The sequence below is a fragment of the Pan paniscus genome, chromosome Y, assembly GCF_029289425.2.
Source record: "Pan paniscus chromosome Y, NHGRI_mPanPan1-v2.0_pri, whole genome shotgun sequence".
Classification (NCBI taxonomy): domain Eukaryota; kingdom Metazoa; phylum Chordata; class Mammalia; order Primates; family Hominidae; genus Pan; species Pan paniscus.
Window position 1 is genome coordinate 44747409 of NC_073273.2, and position 22492 is coordinate 44769900.

Genomic DNA, 22492 nt, shown 5'->3' on the forward strand with positions numbered 1-22492 from the left:
TTATGTTTTACTCATATCCGTCTGGGTTTTTGTACCGAGTTCTGTGCAATTTCATAGCGCGTGCAGGTTTGTGAAGCCAGCATTGTCCTCAACACACACAGCATTTCTTTCACCAACAACCCCTCCTGTTTCTCTCTCTGCATCCTACCTCAACCTCCTCTCCCATCCTGAACCCCTGAGAATTACTAGTCTGTTCTCTATTTCTATACCTTTTCTCATGTCAAGAATGTCATATAAATGGAGTCATACAGAGTGTAACCCCTTTCAAATCACGTGTGTCTTTTTTTCCTTCACTCAATAGAATTCCCTGGAGAGCCATCCAAGTTGTTGCTAAGAACAATAAGGTGTTTCTTTTTAAATAACACCTGCAAAAAGTCTTTTATAAAATGTTGATGAAACTAAACGGTTTTTGATTCTAAACAAGGCAGCCATGCATGGTTTTCTCGTATATCTTAGCATATGTGTGGGAGTGTATCTGTGCAAGTAATTCTTGGAAGTGGAATAGCTGAGCCAAAAAGAAAATGCATGTAAATTTTCTTTTCTTTATTTTAAAGAGACAGCGTCTTGCTCTGTCACCCAGGCTGGAGTGCAGTGGTGCAATCATAGCTCGCCGCAGCCTCGACCTCCTGGGCTCCAGTGATCTTCCCATTTCAGCCTCCAGGGTAGCTGGGACTACAGGCGAGCATCACCACATCTGGCGAATTTATTTTTATTTTTGGAGAGGTGGGGTCTTGCTATGTTGCCCAGGCTGGGCCTCGTGCTCCTAGCCTCCACTGATCCTCCCACCTTGGCCTCTCAAAGTGTTGGGATTACAGGCATAAGCTACCAGGCCTGGCTGCCTGTCACCTTTCAGGAGTCATTGTCAACTTATCTCCTAAGAAAATGCAGTCTTGGTGGGTACATTTGAACTGAGTATGTAAACTTCTAACTTCTCCAAGGCATACGCATTCTGGATAACAACCCTACTTTTTAACCTGTTCCATCTGATTGATGAAAGCTCACAATTGCTTTATTCATTATTTCATTGTCAGCGAGACTGAACTTTGTTTCATATGCTTATGTTTTATTTCATATCTCCAAATTGCATATTCATTTCCTTTACCCATTTGTGGAGGGACTGGGGTTTGGTTAGAAGAGCTCTTTATAGACCGGGCGCGGTGGCTCACACCTGTAATCCCAGCACTTTGGGAGGCCGAGGCGGGCGGATCACAAGGTCAGGAGATCGAGACCATCCTGGCTAACACGGTGAAACCCCGTCTCTACTAAAAATACAAAAAAATTAGCCGGGCGTAGTGGCGGGTGCCTGTAGTCCCAGCTACTCGGGAGGCTGAGACAGGAGAATGGCGTGAACCCGGGAGGTGGAGCTTGCAGTGAGCCGAGATCGCGCAACTGTACTCCAGCCTGGGCGACTGAGCGAGACTCCATGTCAAAAAAAAAAAAAAAAAAAAAAAGAAGAGCTCTTTATAGACAAAAAAGTAATTCCTTTCTCTGTGGGCTGCCAATTTGTCATTTGCGTTTGGATGTTATTTGAGGCACTTTTGATTATATAGAATTTAAACATTTTTATGAGGTCAGGTATATAGTTTTTCTTCTAAAACTTGTGCATTTTTTTTTTTTTTAGAAAAGCCATCTTAAACATCAGATTACATGTATTTTTAACTTTTTATTGATACATAATGGTAGTACATGTTTATGGGGTGCCTGTGATATTCTGATAGATATGACTCTGATTTATGACTATTTGTACACATTTATGGTCCGATGATCAAATCAGGGTGTTTAGGGTATTCGTCACCCCCAACATTGATTATTTTTCTTTCCTTTTTTTTTTTTTTTGAGGCAGAGTCTCCCTCTGTCACCCAGGCTGGAGTGCAGTGGTGTGATCTCAGCTCACTGCAACTTCTGCCTCTTGGGTTCAAATGATTCTGCTGTCTCAGCCTCCCAAGTAGCTGGGACTACAGGTGTCTGCCACCAAGCCCGGCTAATTTTTGTATTTTTGGTAGAGATGGGGTTTTACCATGTTGGCCAGGCTGGTTTCAAACTCCTGACCTCAGGTGATCTGCCCGCCTCGGCCTCCCGCAGTGCTGGGATTGTAGGCGTGAGCCACTGTGCGCAAGCCCATTGATTATTTTTCTTGTGCTGGGAACATTTCAAATCTTCTAGCTACTTTGAAACATACCATATATTCTTGTTGACTATCGTTGCTGTACTGTGCTATCAGACACGACGACTTAGTCCTTGGATCTAACTGTATGTCTGTACCCATTAACCAACTCCTCGTTATCCTCTCCACCTCCTTTGCAGCCTCTCGTAACTATCATTCTATTGCGATTATATCTTTGTTTGTTTTTGAGACAGGGTCTCACTCTGCTGCCTAGGCTGGAGTGCAGTGGCACAATCATAGCTCACTGCAGCCTCAAACTCCTGGGCTGAAACGATCCTCCCGTCTCAGCCCCCTGAGTAATTGGGACCGTAGGTACTCTCACAACACCTGACTAATTTTTTTGATTTTCGTGTAGAGATGGGGTCTTGCTATGTTGTCCACGCTGGTCTGGAACTCCTGGGCTCAAGTGATCCTTCCTTCTCAGCTTTCCAAATTGCTGGGATTACAGGCGTGGGCCACTGTGCCTGGCCTCTATTTTGGTTATATCTTAAGAAACAACTACGACAACCACCCCGTTTCCGTCTACTATCAGTACGATTCAATTTTTACGCACTTGAACCTTTGGACCACCTCTGGTTTCCTTCGTGGCGAGCAGTGAGCTATGTGTGCAGACACCTATTATTTTTGTAGCTTCCCCAAACCTTGGCTGCCACCGAGGTCAGCCTTCCAAGTTAGATTGTTAAAATTAGGACAGTGAGCTGAGAGCGTTCTAAACATAGCTCAGGGTCTGGAAGGGAACTTTCTCTCATCTCACCCTACCAACATCATGCATTTTGCCAACTGTGTAACCCTCACAGACGTCGGTGACCTTTCTCCTCACTTGAGTTGCATGGTTATCTACATACAAACCCTGCAGACCGCAGCTGTGCCTGGCCTCATTGAGCCATGAGGCTGCAAAGCTCCCCGAACTCAGGAGGAAAGAGGCAGCAGCATTTCCATGGGGCAAACGCTCAGTCTCCTTTTGGTTTTTGGCTCCACCTTTTATTGAAGTTCCGGGGTCCATGTATAGGATGTGCAGGTTTGTTACATTGGTAAACATGCACCATGGTTCTCTGCTGCACAGATCAGTCCATCACCTAGGTATTAAGCTCATCATCCATTAGCTATTCTTCCTGATGCTCTCCCTCCCCCACCCCACCCCTCAACTGGCACCAATGTGTGTTGTTCCCCTCCCTGTGTCCATGTATTCTCATCATTCAGCTCCCACTTAGAAGAGGCCGTGTTGAGTTTTCTGTTCCTGCGTTAGTTTGCTGAGGATAACGGCTTCCAGCTCCATCCATGTCCCTGCAAAGGACATGATCTTGTTCCTTTTTCATGGCTGCATAGTATTCCACAGTGTCTATGGACCACAGTTTCTTTATCCAGTCTATCGTTGATGGGCATTTGGGTGGATTCTATGTCTTTGCTATTGTGAATAGTGTCACTATCCTGGATAACCTGTGAGACATCCAGCAGCTGTCCAGACAGGAGCAGCTGGCATGGGGTGCCCGGTCACGGCTGGTGCAGCTGAGATTAAGTTGCAGGCAGAACTGAACCGAAACAGCACTTATTCTGTGATGTCAGAGACAGATGCACTGGCCATCTGTGAGTCCGTGATGAACACATGATGAAAAGATGATAAGGGGCCGGACCGGGCGCACTGGCTCACGCCTGTAATCGTAGCACTTTGGGAGGCTGAGGCGGGCAGATGACTTGAGGTCAGGAGTTCGAGACCAGCCTCGCCAACATGGTGAAATCCCGTCTCTACAAAAGTTACAAAAATTAGCTGGGCATGGTGGCACACGTCTGTAATCCCAGCTACTCAAGAGGCTGAGGCAGGAGAATTGCTTGAACCCGGGAGGCGGAGGTTGCAGTGAGAAGAGATCACGCCATTGCACTCCAGCCTGGCAACAGAGTGAGATTCCATGTCAAAAAAAAAAAGAAAGAAAAGAAATGAGGGAGACATTCTAGGTTATTGAGAGCGATGACATCTGTTTGCAGTTGTGCTTTAATGGGGGGCTGGGAGGGACTTTCAGTACAACAGAGCAAAGTCACGGAGACACAGTCGGGGAGGGAATGCACGTGGGTCATCCATCCTTCTAAGGAGCTCCCTCTCACCAGTGCTGGTGTGTCTTTTTTTTTTTGAGATGGAGTCTGGCTCTGTCACCCAGGCTGGAGTGCAGTGGCGCAATCTCGGCTCGCTGCCACCTCTGCCTCCCGGTTTCAAGTGACTCTCCTGCCTCAGCCTCCTGAGTAGTTGGGAGTACAGGCACCTGCCACCATACGTGACTAATTTTTTGTATTTTTAGTAGAGATGGGGTTTCACCATGCTGGCCAGGCTGATCTCGAACTCCTGACCTCATGATCTGGCCGCCTCACCTCCTAAAGTGCTGGGATTACTGGTGTGAGTCACCGTGCTCAGCCCCTGGTGTGAGTCACCGCGCCCAGCCCCTGGTATGTCTGTGTGCGTGTGTGTATTCAAGCCTCGGCTTCTGTGTATGTGTGTGTGTGTGTATGTGTGTTCATTGGGGTGTTACGGTTCAAATTAGGTTTCCATAAAAAGATTAATTGGAGTCTTAACCCCCAGTAACCTGTGAATATGGCCTTATTTGATAGTAAGTTCATTGCAGATGATCAAGTTAAGCAAAGGCCACTAGGGTAGACCCGAATTCCACATGACTAGTGTCCTTATAAAAAGGGGGATATCGGCCAGGTGCGGTGGCTCATGCCGTTAATTCTAGCACTTTGGGAGGCTGATATGGTTTGGCTCTATGTCCCCACCCAAATCTCATGTCGAAGTGATCTCCACATGTCAAGGGAAAGACCTGATGGAGGTGACTGGATTATGGGGGCTGTTTCCCCCATGCTGTTCTCATGATAGTGAGGGACTTCTCACAAGATCTGATGGTAAAAGTGTGCGGTTTTCTTTGCCCTCTCTCTCTCTATCCTGCTGCCATGTGAGATGTGCCTCGCTTCCCCTTCTGCTGTGATTTTAAGTTTCCTGAGGGCTCCCTAGCCATGCAGACCTGTGACTCAACGCAACCTCTTTCCTTTATAAATTACCTACTCTCTGGTATGTCTTTTTTTTTTTTCCTGCTTTTGTTTTTTCTTTCTTTTCTTTCTTTCTTTTTTTAATTATACTTTAAGTTCTGGGATACACGTACAGAACGTGCGGGTTTGTTACACAGGTATCCATGTGCCATGGTGGTTTGCTGCACCCATCAACCTGTCATCTACATTAGGTATTTCTCCTAATGCTGTCCCTCCCCTAGCCCCTCACCTCCTGACAGGCCCTGATGTGTGATGTTCCCCTCTCTGTGTCCATGTGTTCTCATTGTTCAACTCCCACTTATGAGTGAGAACATGTGGTGTTTGGTTTTCTGTTCCTGTGTTAGTTTGCTGAGAATGATGGTTTCCAGCTTCATCCATGTCCCTGCAAAGGACATGAACCCATCCTTTTTCGTGGCTGCATAGTATTCCATGGTATATGTGTGCCACATTTCCTTTATCCAGTCTATCATTGATGGACATTTGGGTTGGTTCCAAGTCTTTGCTATTGTGAACAGTGCCACAATAAACATATGTGTGCATGTGTCTTTATAGTAGAATGATTTATAATCCTTTGGATAGATACCTAGTAATGGAATTGCTGAGGCAAATGCTATTTCTAGTCGTAGATCCTTGAGGAATCACCACACTGTCTTCCACAATGGTTGAACTAATTTACACTCCCACCAACAGTGTAAAAGCCTTCCTATTTCTCCACATCCTCTCCAGCATCTGTTGTTTCCTGACTTTTTAATGATCGCCATTCTAACTGGCGTGAGTTGGTATCTCATTGTGGTTTTGATTTGCAGGAAATGCTCACTGTTTTTAGAAATAATTAAAAGAGTCTCTGGGCCCCTGTAGAGATTTCCCAGGGCTCCCTATGTCTGCCTGCGTTTTGTGGCATTTCCCTCACTCACCATAAACTGAATTCCCTGTGTCTGTCCTCAGAGGCTGGGACATCTCTGACTGTATTAGTTTGCTCTCATGCTGCTGATAAACACAGACCTGAGACTGGGCAATTTATAAAGGAAAGAGGTTTAATGAACTCACAGTTCCACAAGGCTGGGGAAGCCTCACAATCATGGTGGAAGAGCAAAGGATGTCTTATCTTACATGGCAGCAGTCAAGAGAGGGCGTGTGCAGGGGAACTTCCCTTTATAAAGCCATCAGATCTCGTGAGACTTAACGTTCACGAGAACAGCATGGGAAAGACCTGCCCCTTTGATTCAATTACCTCCCACCAGGTCCCTCCCACAGTACGTGGGAATTATGGGAGCTACAATTCAAGATGAGATTTGGGTGGGGGTGCAGCGGAACCATATCACTGACTGTGTCTCTGGGTCTCGATTTTGGCTGGGTCTAACCCACCTGAATGCAAAACCTATTTCAAGAATGGTGTCAGTACATCTTTCTTAAGAAAACATCAGAAAAGCAAGCTGGATGTTTTCAGGGGTGGGGGAAAAAGGAATCAGGGACTCTCGGTCATACCCTCTCAGGAATAACTTTTGGTTCCTTTTCTCCGGGCATCCCTTGGGCTCAGCACGGAGACCTAGAAAGGGGGTAACTCTGATATGAGTGGAACAGGCCGCGGGGTGCTGTTGCGGGAGTTAAACTCTGTCCAGGGCTGCCATGGACTGCTGAGCTCAGAGCTTGGAGGAGCAAAAAGCAGGCAGGCTCATATCATGTCCCCACCGTGCCTGCTGGGATGGGAACCAGTAGAAGCTGAGGGTCATTGGATGGAGAGGTCCCATCACGTACCCACCGGGGCTGTCCCACTGAGCAGCAGCAGGGGAATCCTCATTTCTTTTAAGGTGTTCATTCTCTTCCCCTCTCTCTCTTATTCACTTGTTTTGCTCTCTCTTTCTCTTTTTTGCTTCCCTTTGTCTTTTTCACTTCTCGGTCTCTCTCCTTTTCTCTTGTTCACTTTCTCTCTCTCTCTGTCCTTCAAGCTTTGAACTTATAAAGCTATAAGTGCTACTTCCCCAAAGGGCAGGGACCATGTAGAGGGGGTAAAGATCTTGAAAAAGGGGCCCTCTAACGTTTTCTTGCAGAACGAATTTTCTGTTTTAATTTTACGGTCCAGAAACAAGACTCAAACACTTAAACCTGTTGGCGTCCTTTTTCAAGCTTTGGGTCATTTTGTTAAGATGTGATTCCCTATACGGCTGTCATTTTTCCCTTTAAACCAATTTTATTTCCATCTTTACTAACCAGGGCATTTTATTTCTGGGGGAGAGTTCATAGTTAGTGACTTTAGATCTCATGGTTCTCAGTGCCTGCTCTCTTGATTTGGTTTTGCTTTGCAAGGTGGTTTTATAGCTTTTCACGAACATCGGCTACATGTCTAGTTATGACTGGTTTTTTTTTTTCCCTTGAAATCAGAACTTTTTTTTTTTTTTAAAAAGATGCATTCAGGAATTCCTAACATATAATCTAGACATCAGCTGGGCTCCTCTGATTGGACTGTTCATTTAGGGACTTGGGGTTCTACCAACTTTTTCACTGTTTCTTCCTACCATGGCCCTGATACTCCCTATTGCAACCTGTAAGGGCAATAAAGGCCAGTGGATGAGTCCATTCTGGCACTGCTATAAAGAAATCCTTGAGGCTGGGTAATTTATAAAGAAAACAGTTTTCATTGGCTCAGACTTCTGCAGGCTGTACGGGGAGCATGGCGGCTTCTGGTTGGTTTCTGTGGAGGCCTCAGGAACCTTACAATCACAGACGAAGGTGAAGGGAAAGCAGGCACGTCTGACGTGGTGGGAGCAGGAGCAAGAGACAGAAGAGGTGCCACACACTTTTAAACAACCAGGTCTCGTACTAACTCACTCACTCACTTTCATGAAAATAGCACCAAGAGGATAATGCAAAACCATTCATGAGAACCCCACCCCCATGATCCAGTCATCTCCCATCAAGCCCCACCTCTAACACAGGGGATTACAATTCTGCATAAGATTGGGTGGGGACACACATCCAAGCTATATCATTTAGTTTGAAATGCATATCCTCAGTTAGGACCCAGGGCCAGTGGTTTCCACTCGTGTCTCCAAGAGGCCATGTGGACTCTTCACTTCAACTCCGTAAAATGCAGAGAGAGTGAGCTGCTGATGGAATAAATCTGTTGGCAAAAACTGTCTGTCCAAACTGTGTCATCTAGTTTGAAATTCATATCCTCACTGATGACCCAGGGCCAATGTTCCCACTCATGTCTCCAAGATGCTGTGTGGACGCTTCACTTCAACTCCACGAAATGCAGAGAGACCAGCTGATGGAATAAATCTATTGCAAAAAACTGTCTTGGGCTCTGCCTTAGAAAGGGCTAAGATATCCAGTGTCAACTTGGTTGTGAAACAGCCCCCCTCAGGGACGGGGATGAGGACCTGGGAAGTATTATTTGCATCTTTTCTTAGTGCCATTCAGGCTGCTACAACAAAAATACCATAGCCTGGGTGGATTATAAATTATAGATATTTATTGCTCACAGTTCTGGAGGTGGGAAGTCCAAGATCAAGGTGGGGGCAGATTCGGTGTCTGGTGAGAACCCACTTCCTGGTTCATAGATGGTGCCTTGTAGCTGTGTCCTCATATGGTGGAAGGGGACGAGGGAGCTCTCTGGGGTCCCTTTTATAAGGGCACACATCCCATTGATGGGGCCCCACCCTCACGACCTCATCACCTTCAAAGACCCCACCTCCTAACACCATCACCTTGAGGGCGAGGATTGAACGTTGGAATTTTGGGAAGACACACACATTCAGTCCATAGTCCATCTGTCTTGCCCTTTCAGGGAAGGGAGTGTCAACCTTTCATCTCTGATTGACTCATCAATGGATGGGTGAGCTCATTCATTCGGTCAATGAACATTTATGGGGTGCTCGTCTTATGCCTGGCACTTGGTCAGGCAGTGGTGTGCAGAGAGTCTACAGCAAGGTATCTGTCCTCAGTCATCATTGGCCTTATGTGGCAGGCAGGCTGGGTATCAGCCCGGAGAACCATGGAGGCCTATTGTGTTATTTGCCCCGTGTAGAATAGATGAAGGCTGCTTTCATAGCGTCACAAGCAGAAAGGTGCATGATTGGACCCCCTGTGTTTGAGACAAAAAAGTGGAATGAAAATGACCCTCCCATTGCAAACAGGGGACCCCACTGCACAGGGAACCTCTTCTACTGTGGGGTGACCTCCTGCACACGTGTGAAATTAGAGAAATACAAGAAGTCAATGCATATTTCCTGGCCTCAACTTAAATTCGTTATATCCTACAGATTCATGAGCTGTGATAAAGATATTTTTTTAAAAAATCTAATGAAAATACCAGTGGGAAACACCAGTCTGATCTTAAATAACACAAACGATTGCCTCTTAAAAGTTACACGTTTATTAACTGTCAGTTGTGACCGCACTAGGCAGAACTTTCTTGTCAAATTAGTATGAAATATCTTGTTTGTTTATGCAAATTAAGTATGTGTTTGGAAGTCTGTGTTGACTGAGAAAATGGTTAATTGTAAAAGGATAGTAATTGATGTCCACTTAGATTTAGAAAATACACAAAGCCACAGAGAAGGAAATTAAAATTATTCTTCTGTCCTCTCTCTGCAAAAATTTCAGCCATCACCTTAAAATATTTCCTCCGTTTTCTTCGGGGATTCCAATTATGTGTAGTATGAGGTTATTTGATGTTGTCCACAACTCCTGGAAGCTCTATTTTTTTAAACTCTTTTTTATTTTCTTTTATTTATTTATTTTGAGACAGGGTCTTGTTCTGTCACCCAGGCTGGAGTGCAGTGGTACAATCATAGCTCACTGCAGCCTCGAGCTCCTGGGCTCGAGTGATCCTCCCACCTCAGCCTCCTGAGTAGTGGCAGATTCAGTGTCTGGTGGGGACCCACTTCCTGGTTCCTAGATGGCGCCTTCTTGCTGTGACCTCACATGGTGGAAGGTGTGAGGGAGCTCTCTGGGGCCCCTTTTGTAAGGACACTCATCTCATGCTTCAGATTCCATTCTCATGACCTCATGACTTCTCCAAAACCCCACCTCTCAACACCATCACCTTGGATTTTTAAAATATATATTAAAAATATAATTTTATATATTTTATATAATATATAAAATATACATATTTTGTATTTTTAAAATTTTATAAAATATAAAATTATATATTACATATAATTTTTATATATTATATAAAATATATATTTTAATATTAATTATAATATACATTTATTATATATAAATATAGAAAATAAATTTATCATATGAATGTTATATAATATACATTTATTATATATAAATGTTGTATAATATACATTTATTATATATAAATGTTGTATAATATACATTTATTATATATAAATGTTGTATAATATACATTTATTATATATAAATGTTGTATAATATACATTTATTATATATAAATGTTGTATAATATACATTCATTATATAAATGTTGTATAATATACATTCATTATATAAATGTTGTATAATATACATTCATTATATAAATGTATAATATACATTCATTATATAAATGTTGTATATATACATTTATTATATAAATGTTATATACATTTATTATATAAATGTTATATACATTTATTATATAAATGTTATATACATTTATTATATAAATGTTATATACATTTATTATATAAATGTTATATACATTTATTATATAAATGTTATATACATTTATTATATAAATGTTATATACATTTATTATATAAATGTATATACATTTATTAGATATAAATATGTTATATACATTTATTAGATATAAATATGTTATATACATTTATTAGATAAAATATATTTTTATATATTATACAATATATAAAATGTATGTATTTTATATATTTTAAACTTTTATAAAATATATTTTAACATTTATATAATTTTAACTTTATAAAATTTATAAAATATATTTTATAAAATATATGTAAAATTTATATATCAAAATTTTATATATATAAAAAAGAAGCTTTTTTTTGCTTAGAGTGCTGTGAACAGGTTTTCTGGGTAGCATGTATGCTATGAAATGGGGACGTTTGGCAACCTCTGTTCTGGTCCATTGTGTGTTAACTGTGAAGTTTGCCTCTTTGCCTTGCTTTGAGATGACAGATGAGGACTGACTGTGTGCTCAAGATCACGAGGTCAGGAGTTCGAGACCAGCCTGACCAACATGGTGAAAGTCCATCTCTACTAAAAATATCAAAAAAAAAAACTAGCCGGGCGTGGTGGCGGACGCCTGTAATCCCAGCTACTTGGGAGCCTGAGGCAGGAGAATCACTTGAACCTGGGAGTGGGAGGTTGCAGTGAGCCGAGATCGTGGCATTGCACTCCAGCCTAGGCGACAAGAGCAAGACTCCATCTCCAAAAAAAAAAAAAAAAAAAGAACAGGCTGTTGCCTGCTTTCTGTGCTTTTTGTTTTTGACAGTCAGAGCCGTGACATATTTCATCCGTGTAAAGACGAGAGCATGTGGCGGTCCTGACGTTATACATATGGCCTTTCCCACTGCATACAATGCACCCCAAACCTGTTCCCTTGCCTTTTAACCAGGGACAAATGGAGGCTAGGTGGGTAAGGGGTGAAAGCGTGATGTGCAAAGAGAACTGTGGGAAGTGAGCGTGTTGGGGGACTCCGACTCCCCTCCTCTCTCTTGCATAATTGAGTCCTCAAGATCTCGTATCTGTAAAAGGAAGGTTGAGTTGGATCCTACGTTCCTGCCTGCAGTGCCATTCCGGAAACTTTTTGTCAAAACCTTCGCAGCCATAAATCCGTCAGAAGAGAAGAGACTTTTCATTCTCTGTAGATTCACATTGTCTCAGCCTTGCCCCTGTTTTCTCTGATGGACACTGGGACTCGGAAACATGGCAGGCATGATGGGGTGGGAGATTCATCACCGTCTCTTTGGAGGCCCCCCTCTTCCAGCATCATCCTTTGCGATTGTCTTTGTAGGGTTATTTCTTCATTTTATTAGCAAGCAATGAGTCACCTTCGGTTCACATTGGCAGTCCACCTTGTATCTTGAGGGTAGATTCCTAGAGGTGATTTTGCTGGAGCGAAGGATGCATCCATGTGTCATTGCATTGGATATTACTCAACTTACTCCCATAGGGATTTTGCCATTTTGCCTTCCTGCCCACACTGTCTCTGAGTGCCTGATGTCCACAGCCTTATTAGAGAAGTTTGATGCCAGTGCTTTGGAATTTTTCTCAATCTGATAGATAAGAAATAGTATTTCATACCATTTCACCCAGAAATCCCATTACTGGGTATAAACCCAAAGGATTATAAATCATTGTACTATAAAGACACATGCAAACGGATGTTTATTGCAGCACTATTTATAATAGTGAAGACTTGGAACCAACCCAAATGCCCATCAATGACGGACTGGATAAAGAAAATGTGGCACATATACACCATAGGGCCGAGCGCAGTGGCTCATGCCTGTAATCCCAGCACTTTGGGAGGCCGAGGCGGGCGGATCACGAGGTCAGGAGATCGAGACCATCCTGGCTAACACAGTGAAACCCTGTCTCTACTAAAAATACAAAAACAAAATTAGCCGGGCGTGGTGGCGGGCGCCTGTAGTCCCAGCTACTCGGGAGGCTGAGGTGAGAGAATGGCATGAACCCGGGAGGTGGAGCTTGCATTGAGCTGATATTGCGCCACTGCATTCCAGCCTGGGCGACAGAGTGAGACTCCATCTCAAAAAAGAAAAGATTAGAAAAATACACCATGGAATACTACGCAGCCATAAAAAGGATGAGATCATGTCCTTTGCAGGGACATGGATGAAGCTGGAAGGCATCATTCTCAGCCTAATAACGCAGGAACAGAAAACCAAACACCACATGTTCTCACTTACAAGTAGGAGCTGAACAGTGAGAACACAGGGACACAGGGAGGGGGACATCACACACCAGAGCCTGTTGGGGGCTGGGGAACAAGGAGAGGGAGAGCATTAGGACAAATACCTAATGCATGCAGGGCTTAAAAGCTAGATGATGGGTTGATAGGAGCAGCAAACCACCGTGGCACATGTATACCTATGTAACAAACCTGCACGTTCTACACATGTATCCCAGAACTTTAAAAAAAAAAGAAATAGTATTTCAGTATGGTCTGAATTAGGATGTCTGTTATTAGATATAAAGGAGAACATATGTGTTGAGGGCCATTTGAGCCTGTTCTGTATATAAACTCTTATTTTTGCCCTTTTCTTTGTAGCATGTTTGGGGTTTTTCTGGAGTTGAACTTTTTAGATATCTGAAAAATAGCTGTTAATATTTCTGATGGAAGTTGCAAATTTTCTTCCAGCTCATTATTTATTTTTTACTTTGCTTATGGAGATTTGTTTTGTTTTTTACCATGTGATTTTTTTTTTGAGATAGTGTCTTGTTCTGTCTGGAGTGCAGTGGCACGATCTTGGCTCACTGCAACCTCCATCCCTTGGGCTCAAGTGATCCTCCCATCTCAGCCTCCCAGCTTGCTGGAACTACAGGCACGCACCGCCACACCCAGTTAATTTTTTAAATTTTTTGTAGAGATGAGGCCTCTCTCTGTTTCCCAGGCTGGTCCTGAGCTTTTGGCCTCAAGCGATACCCCCACCTCAGCCCTCAAAGTGCTGGGATTACAGGCATGAGCCACTGCCCGGCCTGTTTTTTAAACAAGTAGTTTTTAAAATAGTGAAATCTGTCTAACCATCTTTCTGAATTTTCGTTTAGGAAGCATTTTCTTTCTGTGGAGGTTAAACTAATGATTCCTGGTTTCTTGCAATCTTCTCATGGTTTAACTTTGTTTTTGCCTTGGAGTTCACTCATGCATGCTATGAGGTCTGGCGCTAATTTTATCTGTTTCCTAATGTGGCTTCACGTGCCCCAACACAGTTTCTTAAAATGCCCATCTTTTGCCCCTTTTGTCGTGTACTCAATTTCCACATGCAGTTGGCCTATTTCTGGAAATTGTACCCTGTTCCTTCCTCCATTAATGCCTGTAGTACCTCCCGTTTAATTATAGAAGCGTCTCAAATGTTTTAATCTCCTACAGGGCCGTTGTGTTCTCAATCTTTGTACATACCAGAATTTTCCTCTTTGCCGCCTCATTTGGAATTCTTTTCCCCACAGCAATTTTCGAATCGATTCGTCCAGTTTGCCTAAAAGAAATTCTGTGAACTATCTTTATTGGATCACATCAAATTTGCATATCGACTTGGGTCATTCTGACACCTTTAGGATTGTATCAGTTTAGATTTTTTTCCCCCTCCAACTTCTATTTTATTTTTTAAATTAAAAAAAAAATTTTTTTTGAGACGGAGTCTGGCTCTGTCACCCAGGCTGGAGTGCACTGGCGTGATCTCAGCTTACTGCAAGCTCCACCTCCCGGGTTCAAGCGATCCTCCTGCCTCAGCCTCCCGAGTCGCTGGAATTACAGGTGCACGCACCACCACGCCCAGCTAAATTTTGTATTTTTAGTAGAGATGCGGTTTCACCATGTTGGCCAGGCTGGTCTTGAACTCCTGAGCTCGTGATCCACCCGTCTTGGCCTCCCAAAGTGCTGGGATGACAGGTGTGAGCCACCGCATCTGGCCTCAACTTCTATTTTAGATTCGGGGGTACATGTGCAGGTTTGTTCCCTGGGTATATTGTGTGATGTTGAGGTTTGGAGCACAAGGATCCCGTCACCCAGGTAGTCAGCATAGCACTCAATAGTTTTCCAACCCTTGCCCCATCCCTTCTTTGCCCCATTGAATTGCTCAGTGTTTATTGTTCCCATCTTTATGTCCATCTGTACTTGATGTTTACCTCCCAGTAAGAAGTGAGAACGTCTGATATTTAGTTTCCTGGTTCTGTGTTAATTTACATAGGAAAATGGCCTCCTCTTGCATCTATATTGCTGCAAAGGACATGATTTCATTCTTTTTAATGGGTGCATAGTATTCCATGGTATAGATGCACCATGTCTTCCTAAGAATTGAATTAACATTTGAGCCAGCAATCCCATTACTGGGTATCTACCCAAGGGAAAGTAAGTCATTCTACCAAAAAGACACACGTACTGTGTGTTCGTCGCAGCACTGTTCATAAAAGCAAACACATGGAATCAAACTTAGGTGTCTGTCAACTCTGGATTGGACAAAGTTTGGGTTTTTTTTGGTCTTTTTTTTTTTGTGAGATGGAGTCTAGTTCTGTCACCCAGGCTGGAGTGCAGTGGCACAATCTCGGCTCACTGCAAGCTCTACCTCCCAGGTTCACGCCATTCTCCTGCCTCAGCCTTCCAAGTAGCTGGGACTACAGGCGCCCGCCACCATGCCAGGCTAATTTTTTGTATTTTTAGTAGAGACCGGGTTTCACCGTGTTAGCCAGGATGGTGTCGATCTCCTGACCTCGTGATCCACCCGCCTCGGCCTCCCAAAGTGCTGGGATTACAGGCATGAGCCACCGTGCCCGGCCGTCTTTTTTTTTGTTTTGTTTTGAGACAGTCTTGCTCTGTCACCCAGGCTGGAGTGCAGTGGTATGACCAGAGCTTACTACAGCCTCAACCTCCCAGGCTTGCGTGATCCTCTGAACTCAGCCTCCCAGGTAGCTGGGATGACAGCCGTGTGCCACCATGCCTGGCTAATTTTTTTGCACCTTTTTTTTTGTTTGTAGCAATGGGGCTTCACTATGTTGCCCAGGCTGGTCTTGAACTCCTGGGCTCAAGTGATCTGCCTGCCTTGGCTTTCCAAAGTGCTGGGATTACAGGCATGAGCCACTGTGCCTGACCCGTGATGGGCCAGAGATTTACTAGGGGAACTGTGTGGGAAGGGTCAAACAGGCGCTGGCAGAAGAGTGGAGGAAGGCTTTCCGGTGACGGTGTAGGTGCCTCACACCTGTGAAGAAAGAGACGGCGAGGAATTGGATAGAAGGAGCGTCCAGCCAGTTATCTGCTCATGCCGAGTCATTGGCTGTGAAAACCCAAAACCCTGAGGAAGCCCGATCTTGTGAAACATGTTCCCCATCTGCAGAGGCACCGGGTGGCTGGTGTCAGGCGATTGTTGCAACCTGTTGTGTGCGGGGGTGTCTGTGTGGGTACATACATACTTCTCAGCCCCAATGCCAGCTTCCTGGTCCATAAGGAAAACACTAAACTCTTCTAGCTAAAGTTACAAATGCAGCAAGGGTCCATTCTGCAATCTGTGATGCCTTTTTTTTTTTTTTTGAGCTGGGGTCTCGCTACCTGGCCCAGGCTGCGGTGCAGTGGCACAATCACGGCTCACTGTGCGTTTTCAGGGAAGACCCCACGGGCACCTCCAAAACCATGTGGCATGGCATCCATACCGAGACCTGAGGGCATCTTTCCATGGCCTCAACTCTACTTTTATGTCTTTGGGTTTCCTGATATAGGTTTTGCACACTCTCGATGACCAAGTCTCATTTCAGTGTTGCTGTTGTTTCTATATTATAAGCAGGACTGTCTCTTCCCCTACCTTTTTAACCTGCCAATTGTTTGTGTATTTATGGAAGCTATTGATATTTGCTTCTGAGTTTTCTATCTGACTACCTTCCTGAATTCTCTTCTTGGATTTATTTAATGTTGATTTTGTTAGTTTTTTCCTGGCATACCGTCATATCATCTGCAAAGTATATTTTGACTCTCCCTCTGCAGTTCTTGTGTCTGTTGTAATTATTTGTCTGACCATGTTGGATAAGATCTCCAATAGCATGTTAAATGACAGGGTGCACTCCTGGAATCCAGCTCTTTGGGAGGCCGGAGTGGGAGGATGACTTGAGCCCCAGAGATCAAGACCGGTCTGGGCAACACAGCAAGACCCCATCTTTACAAAAAAAAATAGTAAAAAAAATTAGCCAAGTGTGGTGGCTCACACCTGTAGTCCCAGCTACTTGGGAGGCTGAGGCAGGAGGATCATTTGAGTCCAGGAGGTCGAGGCTGCAGTGAGCCATGATTGCACCACTGCACTGCAGCCTGGGCAATGTAGTGAGACCCCAGCTCAAAAAAAAAAAAAGCATCACAGAGAACAGGATGGATACTTGCTGCTTTTCCAAGTTTAGCTGGAAGATTTTAGAGATTTCTTTATTGACTAGGAAGTTGGCATTGGGGCTGAGAAATATGTATGTACACACACAGACACACCCACACACAGATACACATGTATACACACACAGTATATATGCATACTATGTGTTTGTAATTACAATTTAATACTACATTCCTATTTTTAAAATAAACTTAGTAAATTAAGAACATCAATACATCTACTGATACTACATATAGTATTTGCAAGTCCCTCAGCTTGGGTCAGGAACATGGGAATGTCATTGTACAGGTTCTATCTTCGGGTTACGAGGCATACACCAGAAAACCTAAGCATATGGAAAACTTATTCTGCAATTTTCTAAGTGAACATACCTTTTCATCGATTCATGCGTGTATGAAGAAAAAGAAAAATGAAAGTCTTACACAGCAAGAGGATTGTTCGCACAATACTGACAACGAAATGTATGGGCTGACAAATAACAGATTATATGTTGAAGCCTCCTCCACAGGCCCCACCTCCTGATACCATCACCCTGGTGATTGTATATTTTCAACATAGGAATTATTTTGTGGGGAGAGGAGACACAACATTTTATACTTGGAAAGGTGAAATGGAAAAGCAGCATAGGCTTTATTGTTTTATTTTATTTTATTATACTTTAAGTTCTGGGGTACATGTGCAGAACATGTAGGTTTGTTACATAGGTATGCATGTGCCATGGTGGTTTGCTGCACCCATCAACCTGTCATCTACATTAGGTGTTTGTCCTAATGCTACCCCTCCCCTAGTCCCTCACCTCCTGACAGGCCCTGGTGTGTGATGTTCCCTTCCCTGTGTCCATGTGTTCTCATTGTTCACCTCCCACTTGTGAGTGAGAACATGTGGTGTTTGGTTTTCTGTTCTTGTGTTAGTTTGCTGAGAATGATGGTTTCCAGCTTCATCCATGTCCCTGCAAAGGACATGAACTCATCCTTTTTTATGGCTGCATAGTATTCCATGGTGTCCATGTGCCACATTTTCTTTATTCAGTCTATCATTGATGGGCATTTGGGTTGGTTCCAAGTCTTTACTATTGTGAACAGTGCTGCAATAAACATACGTGTGTGTGTCTTTATAGTGGAATGATTTATAATCCTATTTCTATTTAAATTACCTTTGTATTTTTATAGATTTTGTGGGTATGAGTACACTTGTGTTACATGAATATATTGCATAGTGGTAATGTTTGGGCTGTTAGTGAGGCCATCACTCAAATAACGTACATGGTAGCCAATAGGTAATTTCCCATCCCTCATCCCATCCCACCCTGTGAGACTTCTGAGTCCTCGATGTCTATTTTTTTATGCTCTATGTTGACGTGTACACATTATTTAATTCCCGCTTATAAGGGATAACATGTGGTACTTGACTTTCTGTTTCTGAGCCATTTCACTTAGGATAATGGCCTCCAGTTCCCTTCGTGTTGCTGCAAAAGGCACAACATCATTCCTTTTGATGGCTGTGTAGTATTCCATGGTATATATGTGCCATATTTTAAAAAATCAAATTGTCTGTTGGTGGACACTTAGGCTTTATATTTTAATAAAGAACATTCGAAATATGTTGAACAAAATAATCTCCTAACTTCAAAAAGATCCTATGTGCCTATAATAATTCACAGAAAGGGACTTTCCTGACTACCTGCCTGCAAAATCCACTTTTCCCTCAGTCTTTCTTTCTCAAGGGAATTCATGGAAATTCCCTTCTTAAATTTTCTCAGCCCCCAGTACAAGGAGTCATTCTTGCCTCATCATGTCCCCCTCTCTGTCCTTGTCTTGTGATTTCTTTTTATTTTGAATGCGAGAAGTCTGACTCCCACCAGCACCCCTGTGGCCGGTACCTGTGAGACATATTCTGAATCCAGCACCTCTCATACCACCTGTGCTGAACTGTGGTGGAGCTCCCCCGTCAGTCCCTGCAGCTGCTTCAGGAGACCCTTGATAGCCTTGTCTTCCTCCAGCTCAAGTGGATTCTCCATGAATCTATTCCTTCCTGTGAAACATATCACAGATTGTCTCAGAGCCCTGTGAAGACACCCTGTCTGCCAGAGAGAAGCTCACGAACTCTGGGGTGCCCCTACTCCTTCTTCCCTCCTCTCTTCCCTCTTTCCATGTGCTTGGCTCCAGCCAGCCAGCCAGCCGCCTTCCTCTTCCTGGAATATCCCAGGCCTGCTAGACTTTTGCTCTCACCATCACAACATCAGCTCAGGAGCCCCTCCTTGGAAGATTGTTCTCTAACCCTCCGTCCAGAATCACTGCTTCTTCCTTTCCTCTTCTTCCTTTGAAGTTCATTCATAACTGGAAGATGTGAGATCTGGAAAGTTCTGGATTATTGCCAGACACATCTGTGTATTTAGAGTGGTTGGTATCTTACCCAGGGGAACCAAATGTCCTTGAGGCAGACAACATGTTTATCTTTGTCTAATTCATTTCCCTGTATGCTGGGCACAGAGTGTGGGCTCTACACATATTTTATAAAAGAAGGAGGGAAGGGTTAGAAGATGGACAGAAGGAAGGAGGAAGAAAGGAAGGAAAGAGGGAGGAAAGAAAGGAAAGAGGGAGGGAAGGAAAGAGGGAAAGAAGGAAGGAAAGAGTGAGAGAAGGAAGTAAAGGGGAAAGGAAGGGAAGGGAAGGAAGGAAGGAAAAAGTGAGAGAAAGAAGTGAAGAGGAAAGGATGGAAGGAGAAAGGAAGGAAAGGGAGGGAAGGAAAAAGGAAAAGAAGAAAGAAGGAGTGAGACAAGGAAGTAAAGAAGAAAGGAGGGAAAGAGGAAAGGAAAGAAGGAAAGAAGGAGGGAAGGAAGGAAGGGAAGAAGGAAGGAAGGAGGAAGGGAGGAAAAGGAGGGAAGGAAGGAATGAAGAAAGGAAAGAGGGAGGGAGGGAAGGAAAGAGGGAGGGAAGGAACGAAAGAGGGAGGGAGGGAAGGAAAGAGGGAGGGAAGGAAGGAAAGAGGGAGGGAGGGAAGGAAAGAGGGAGGGAGGGAAGGAAAGAGGGAGGGAAGGAAGGAAAGAGGGAGGGAAGGAAGGAAAGAGGGAGGGAAGGAAGGAAAGAGGGAGGGAGGGAAGGAAAGAGGGAGGGAAGGAAGGAATGAAGAAAGGAAAGAGGGAGGGAAGGAAGGAAAGAGGGAGGGAGGGAAGGAAAGAGGGAGGGAAGGAAGGAATGAAGAAAGGAAAGAGGGAGGGAAGGAAGGAAAGAGGGAGGGAAGGAAGGAATGAAGAAAGGAAAGAGGGAGGGAGGGAAGGAAAGAGGGAGGGAGGGAAGGAAAGAGGGAGGGAGGGAAAGAAAGGGAGGGAAGGAAGGAAAGGGAGGGAAGGAAGGAAAGAGGGAGGGAGGGAAGGAAAGAGGGAGGGAAGGAAGGAAAGAGGGAGGGAGGGAAGGAAAGAGGGAGGGAAGGAAGGAAGGAGGGAGGGAGGGAAGGAAGGAGGGAGGGAAGGAAAGAGGGAGGGAAGGAAGGAAAGAGGGAGGGAGGGAAGGAAAGAGGGAGGGAAGGAAGGAAGGAGGGAGGGAAGGAAAGAGGGAGGGAAGGAAGGAAAGAGGGAGGGAGGGAAGGAAAGAGGGAGGGAGGGAAGGAAAGAGGGAGGGAGGGAAGGAAAGAGGGAGGGAAGGAAGGAAAGAGGGAGGGAGGGAAGGAAAGAGGGAGGGAAGGAAGGAAAGAGGGAGGGAGGGAAGGAAAGAGGGAGGGAAGGAAGGAAAGAGGGAGGGAGGGAAGGAAAGAGGGAGGGAAGGAAAGAATGAAGGAAGGAAGGAATGAAGGAAGAAAGGAAAAAGAGAAGGAAGGAGGAAGAAAGGAAAGAGGGAGGGAAGGAAGGAAAGATGGAGAGAAGGAAGGGAGGACAAGTGGAAGGAAGAAAAAGAAATACAAATCTCCCTCAAAATATGGATCTCTTGTCTTAACCAGAAATTCAAGTGAGATGCTATCTGCACGTGTGATATCAGCAGCTATGAAGCAAACTGTATTAACCAAGTCTTTTCTTTTCTGTGTTCTGATGCATGACTTTCGTGGCCTTGTGAACCCTAGGGACCCTGCCCCTCCCATAGCTAGCGAATCCCCAGAGGTGGTGAAGAGCCCACCTATGAACCTGTCTTTCATATGCAAACCCATCAATCCAGAATCCACCCCCCAACCATCTCCTTTATTGGGGTTGCATATTCCACGTCACTCTCCACCTGCCCTAACCACCCCAAAGCCAGGTACCAGAGAGTCAGGGACAGCCCCTATGCCCCAGAGCCTGCTGAAATCATTCACACTAGCCAACTGTAAGCCTACTCGCCTGTTCCTTCCCTTGGAAACCACAGTGAGAGCTCTGGTCTCCTTTGTCTTCCCACCTGACCAAACTTGGTGCGCCCCTGTGTGGTCCTGAGTGGTGTCACACGCCCCTCCTCTTGGGACCTGTGAGTAACAAACCACTTGCTTAACGGCAGTCTCCTGATCTGTTGGCCCCACCATACCTACATCATAATAAAGTCTACATTTTACAAGGCAAACGAACAAAAATGTCCTGCTCAGTGCTGCCCTGAGAGCAGAGGTTATTCCAGGATTCTTGCTCGTCTCTGTAAAGGGTATCCATTCTGCAGACCTTTCTGCCGGTCACACTGACGGCATATTGCAGAGCCTGCCAGGGACTCACAGGGGATGACAGCGGATTTATCAGGTGGTTTTTCACTGCACTGTCATTACTGGGGGCGAATCCACTTTAATACATTCATGCCTCCTGAGCCTGTGGGAATTCAAGAGGAACAGAACCAGAAATAATTGAACCATAACTCCCTTTGGCATCCTGCCTCTCTGGAGGCTTAATTCTTACAAATATGTGCTCTGCTTTGAAATCTTAGTTTGATAATTTTCTCTTCTTCTTTTTCAGTTTTCCCCCCACAACCTGACCGTGTTGCTATAGTGACGGGAGGGACAGATGGCATTGGCTATTCTACAGCGAAGCATCTGGCGAGACTTGGCATGCATGTTATCATAGGTGATGACTTTTACAGTTACTTGTGTTTTTTGTTTTTTGGGTTTTTTTTTTTTTCTTCTGAGACAGGATCGCAGTCCGTCAACCCGTGCTGGACTGCAGTGGTGCAATCTTGGCTCACTGCAGCTTCCACCTCCTGGGTTAAAGTGATTCTCCTACCTCAGCCTCCCGAGTAGCTGGGTTTACAGACATGCACCACCATGCCCGGATAATTTTTGTATTTTTAGTAGAGACAGAGTTTCCATATGCTGGCCAGGC

At 44.4% G+C, this 22492-nt stretch overlaps 1 protein-coding gene across 1 annotated transcript in view; it reads left to right on the top strand.

The window, feature by feature from the left end:
- Positions 1-22492, top strand: part of DHRSX (dehydrogenase/reductase X-linked) — a 296752-nt gene that overhangs the window by 64760 nt on the left and 209500 nt on the right. The window contains exon 2 of the mRNA XM_055107106.3: positions 22130-22237. Coding sequence (XP_054963081.1) covers positions 22130-22237 — 108 coding nt within the window. The remainder of the gene's footprint in view (positions 1-22129; positions 22238-22492) is intronic.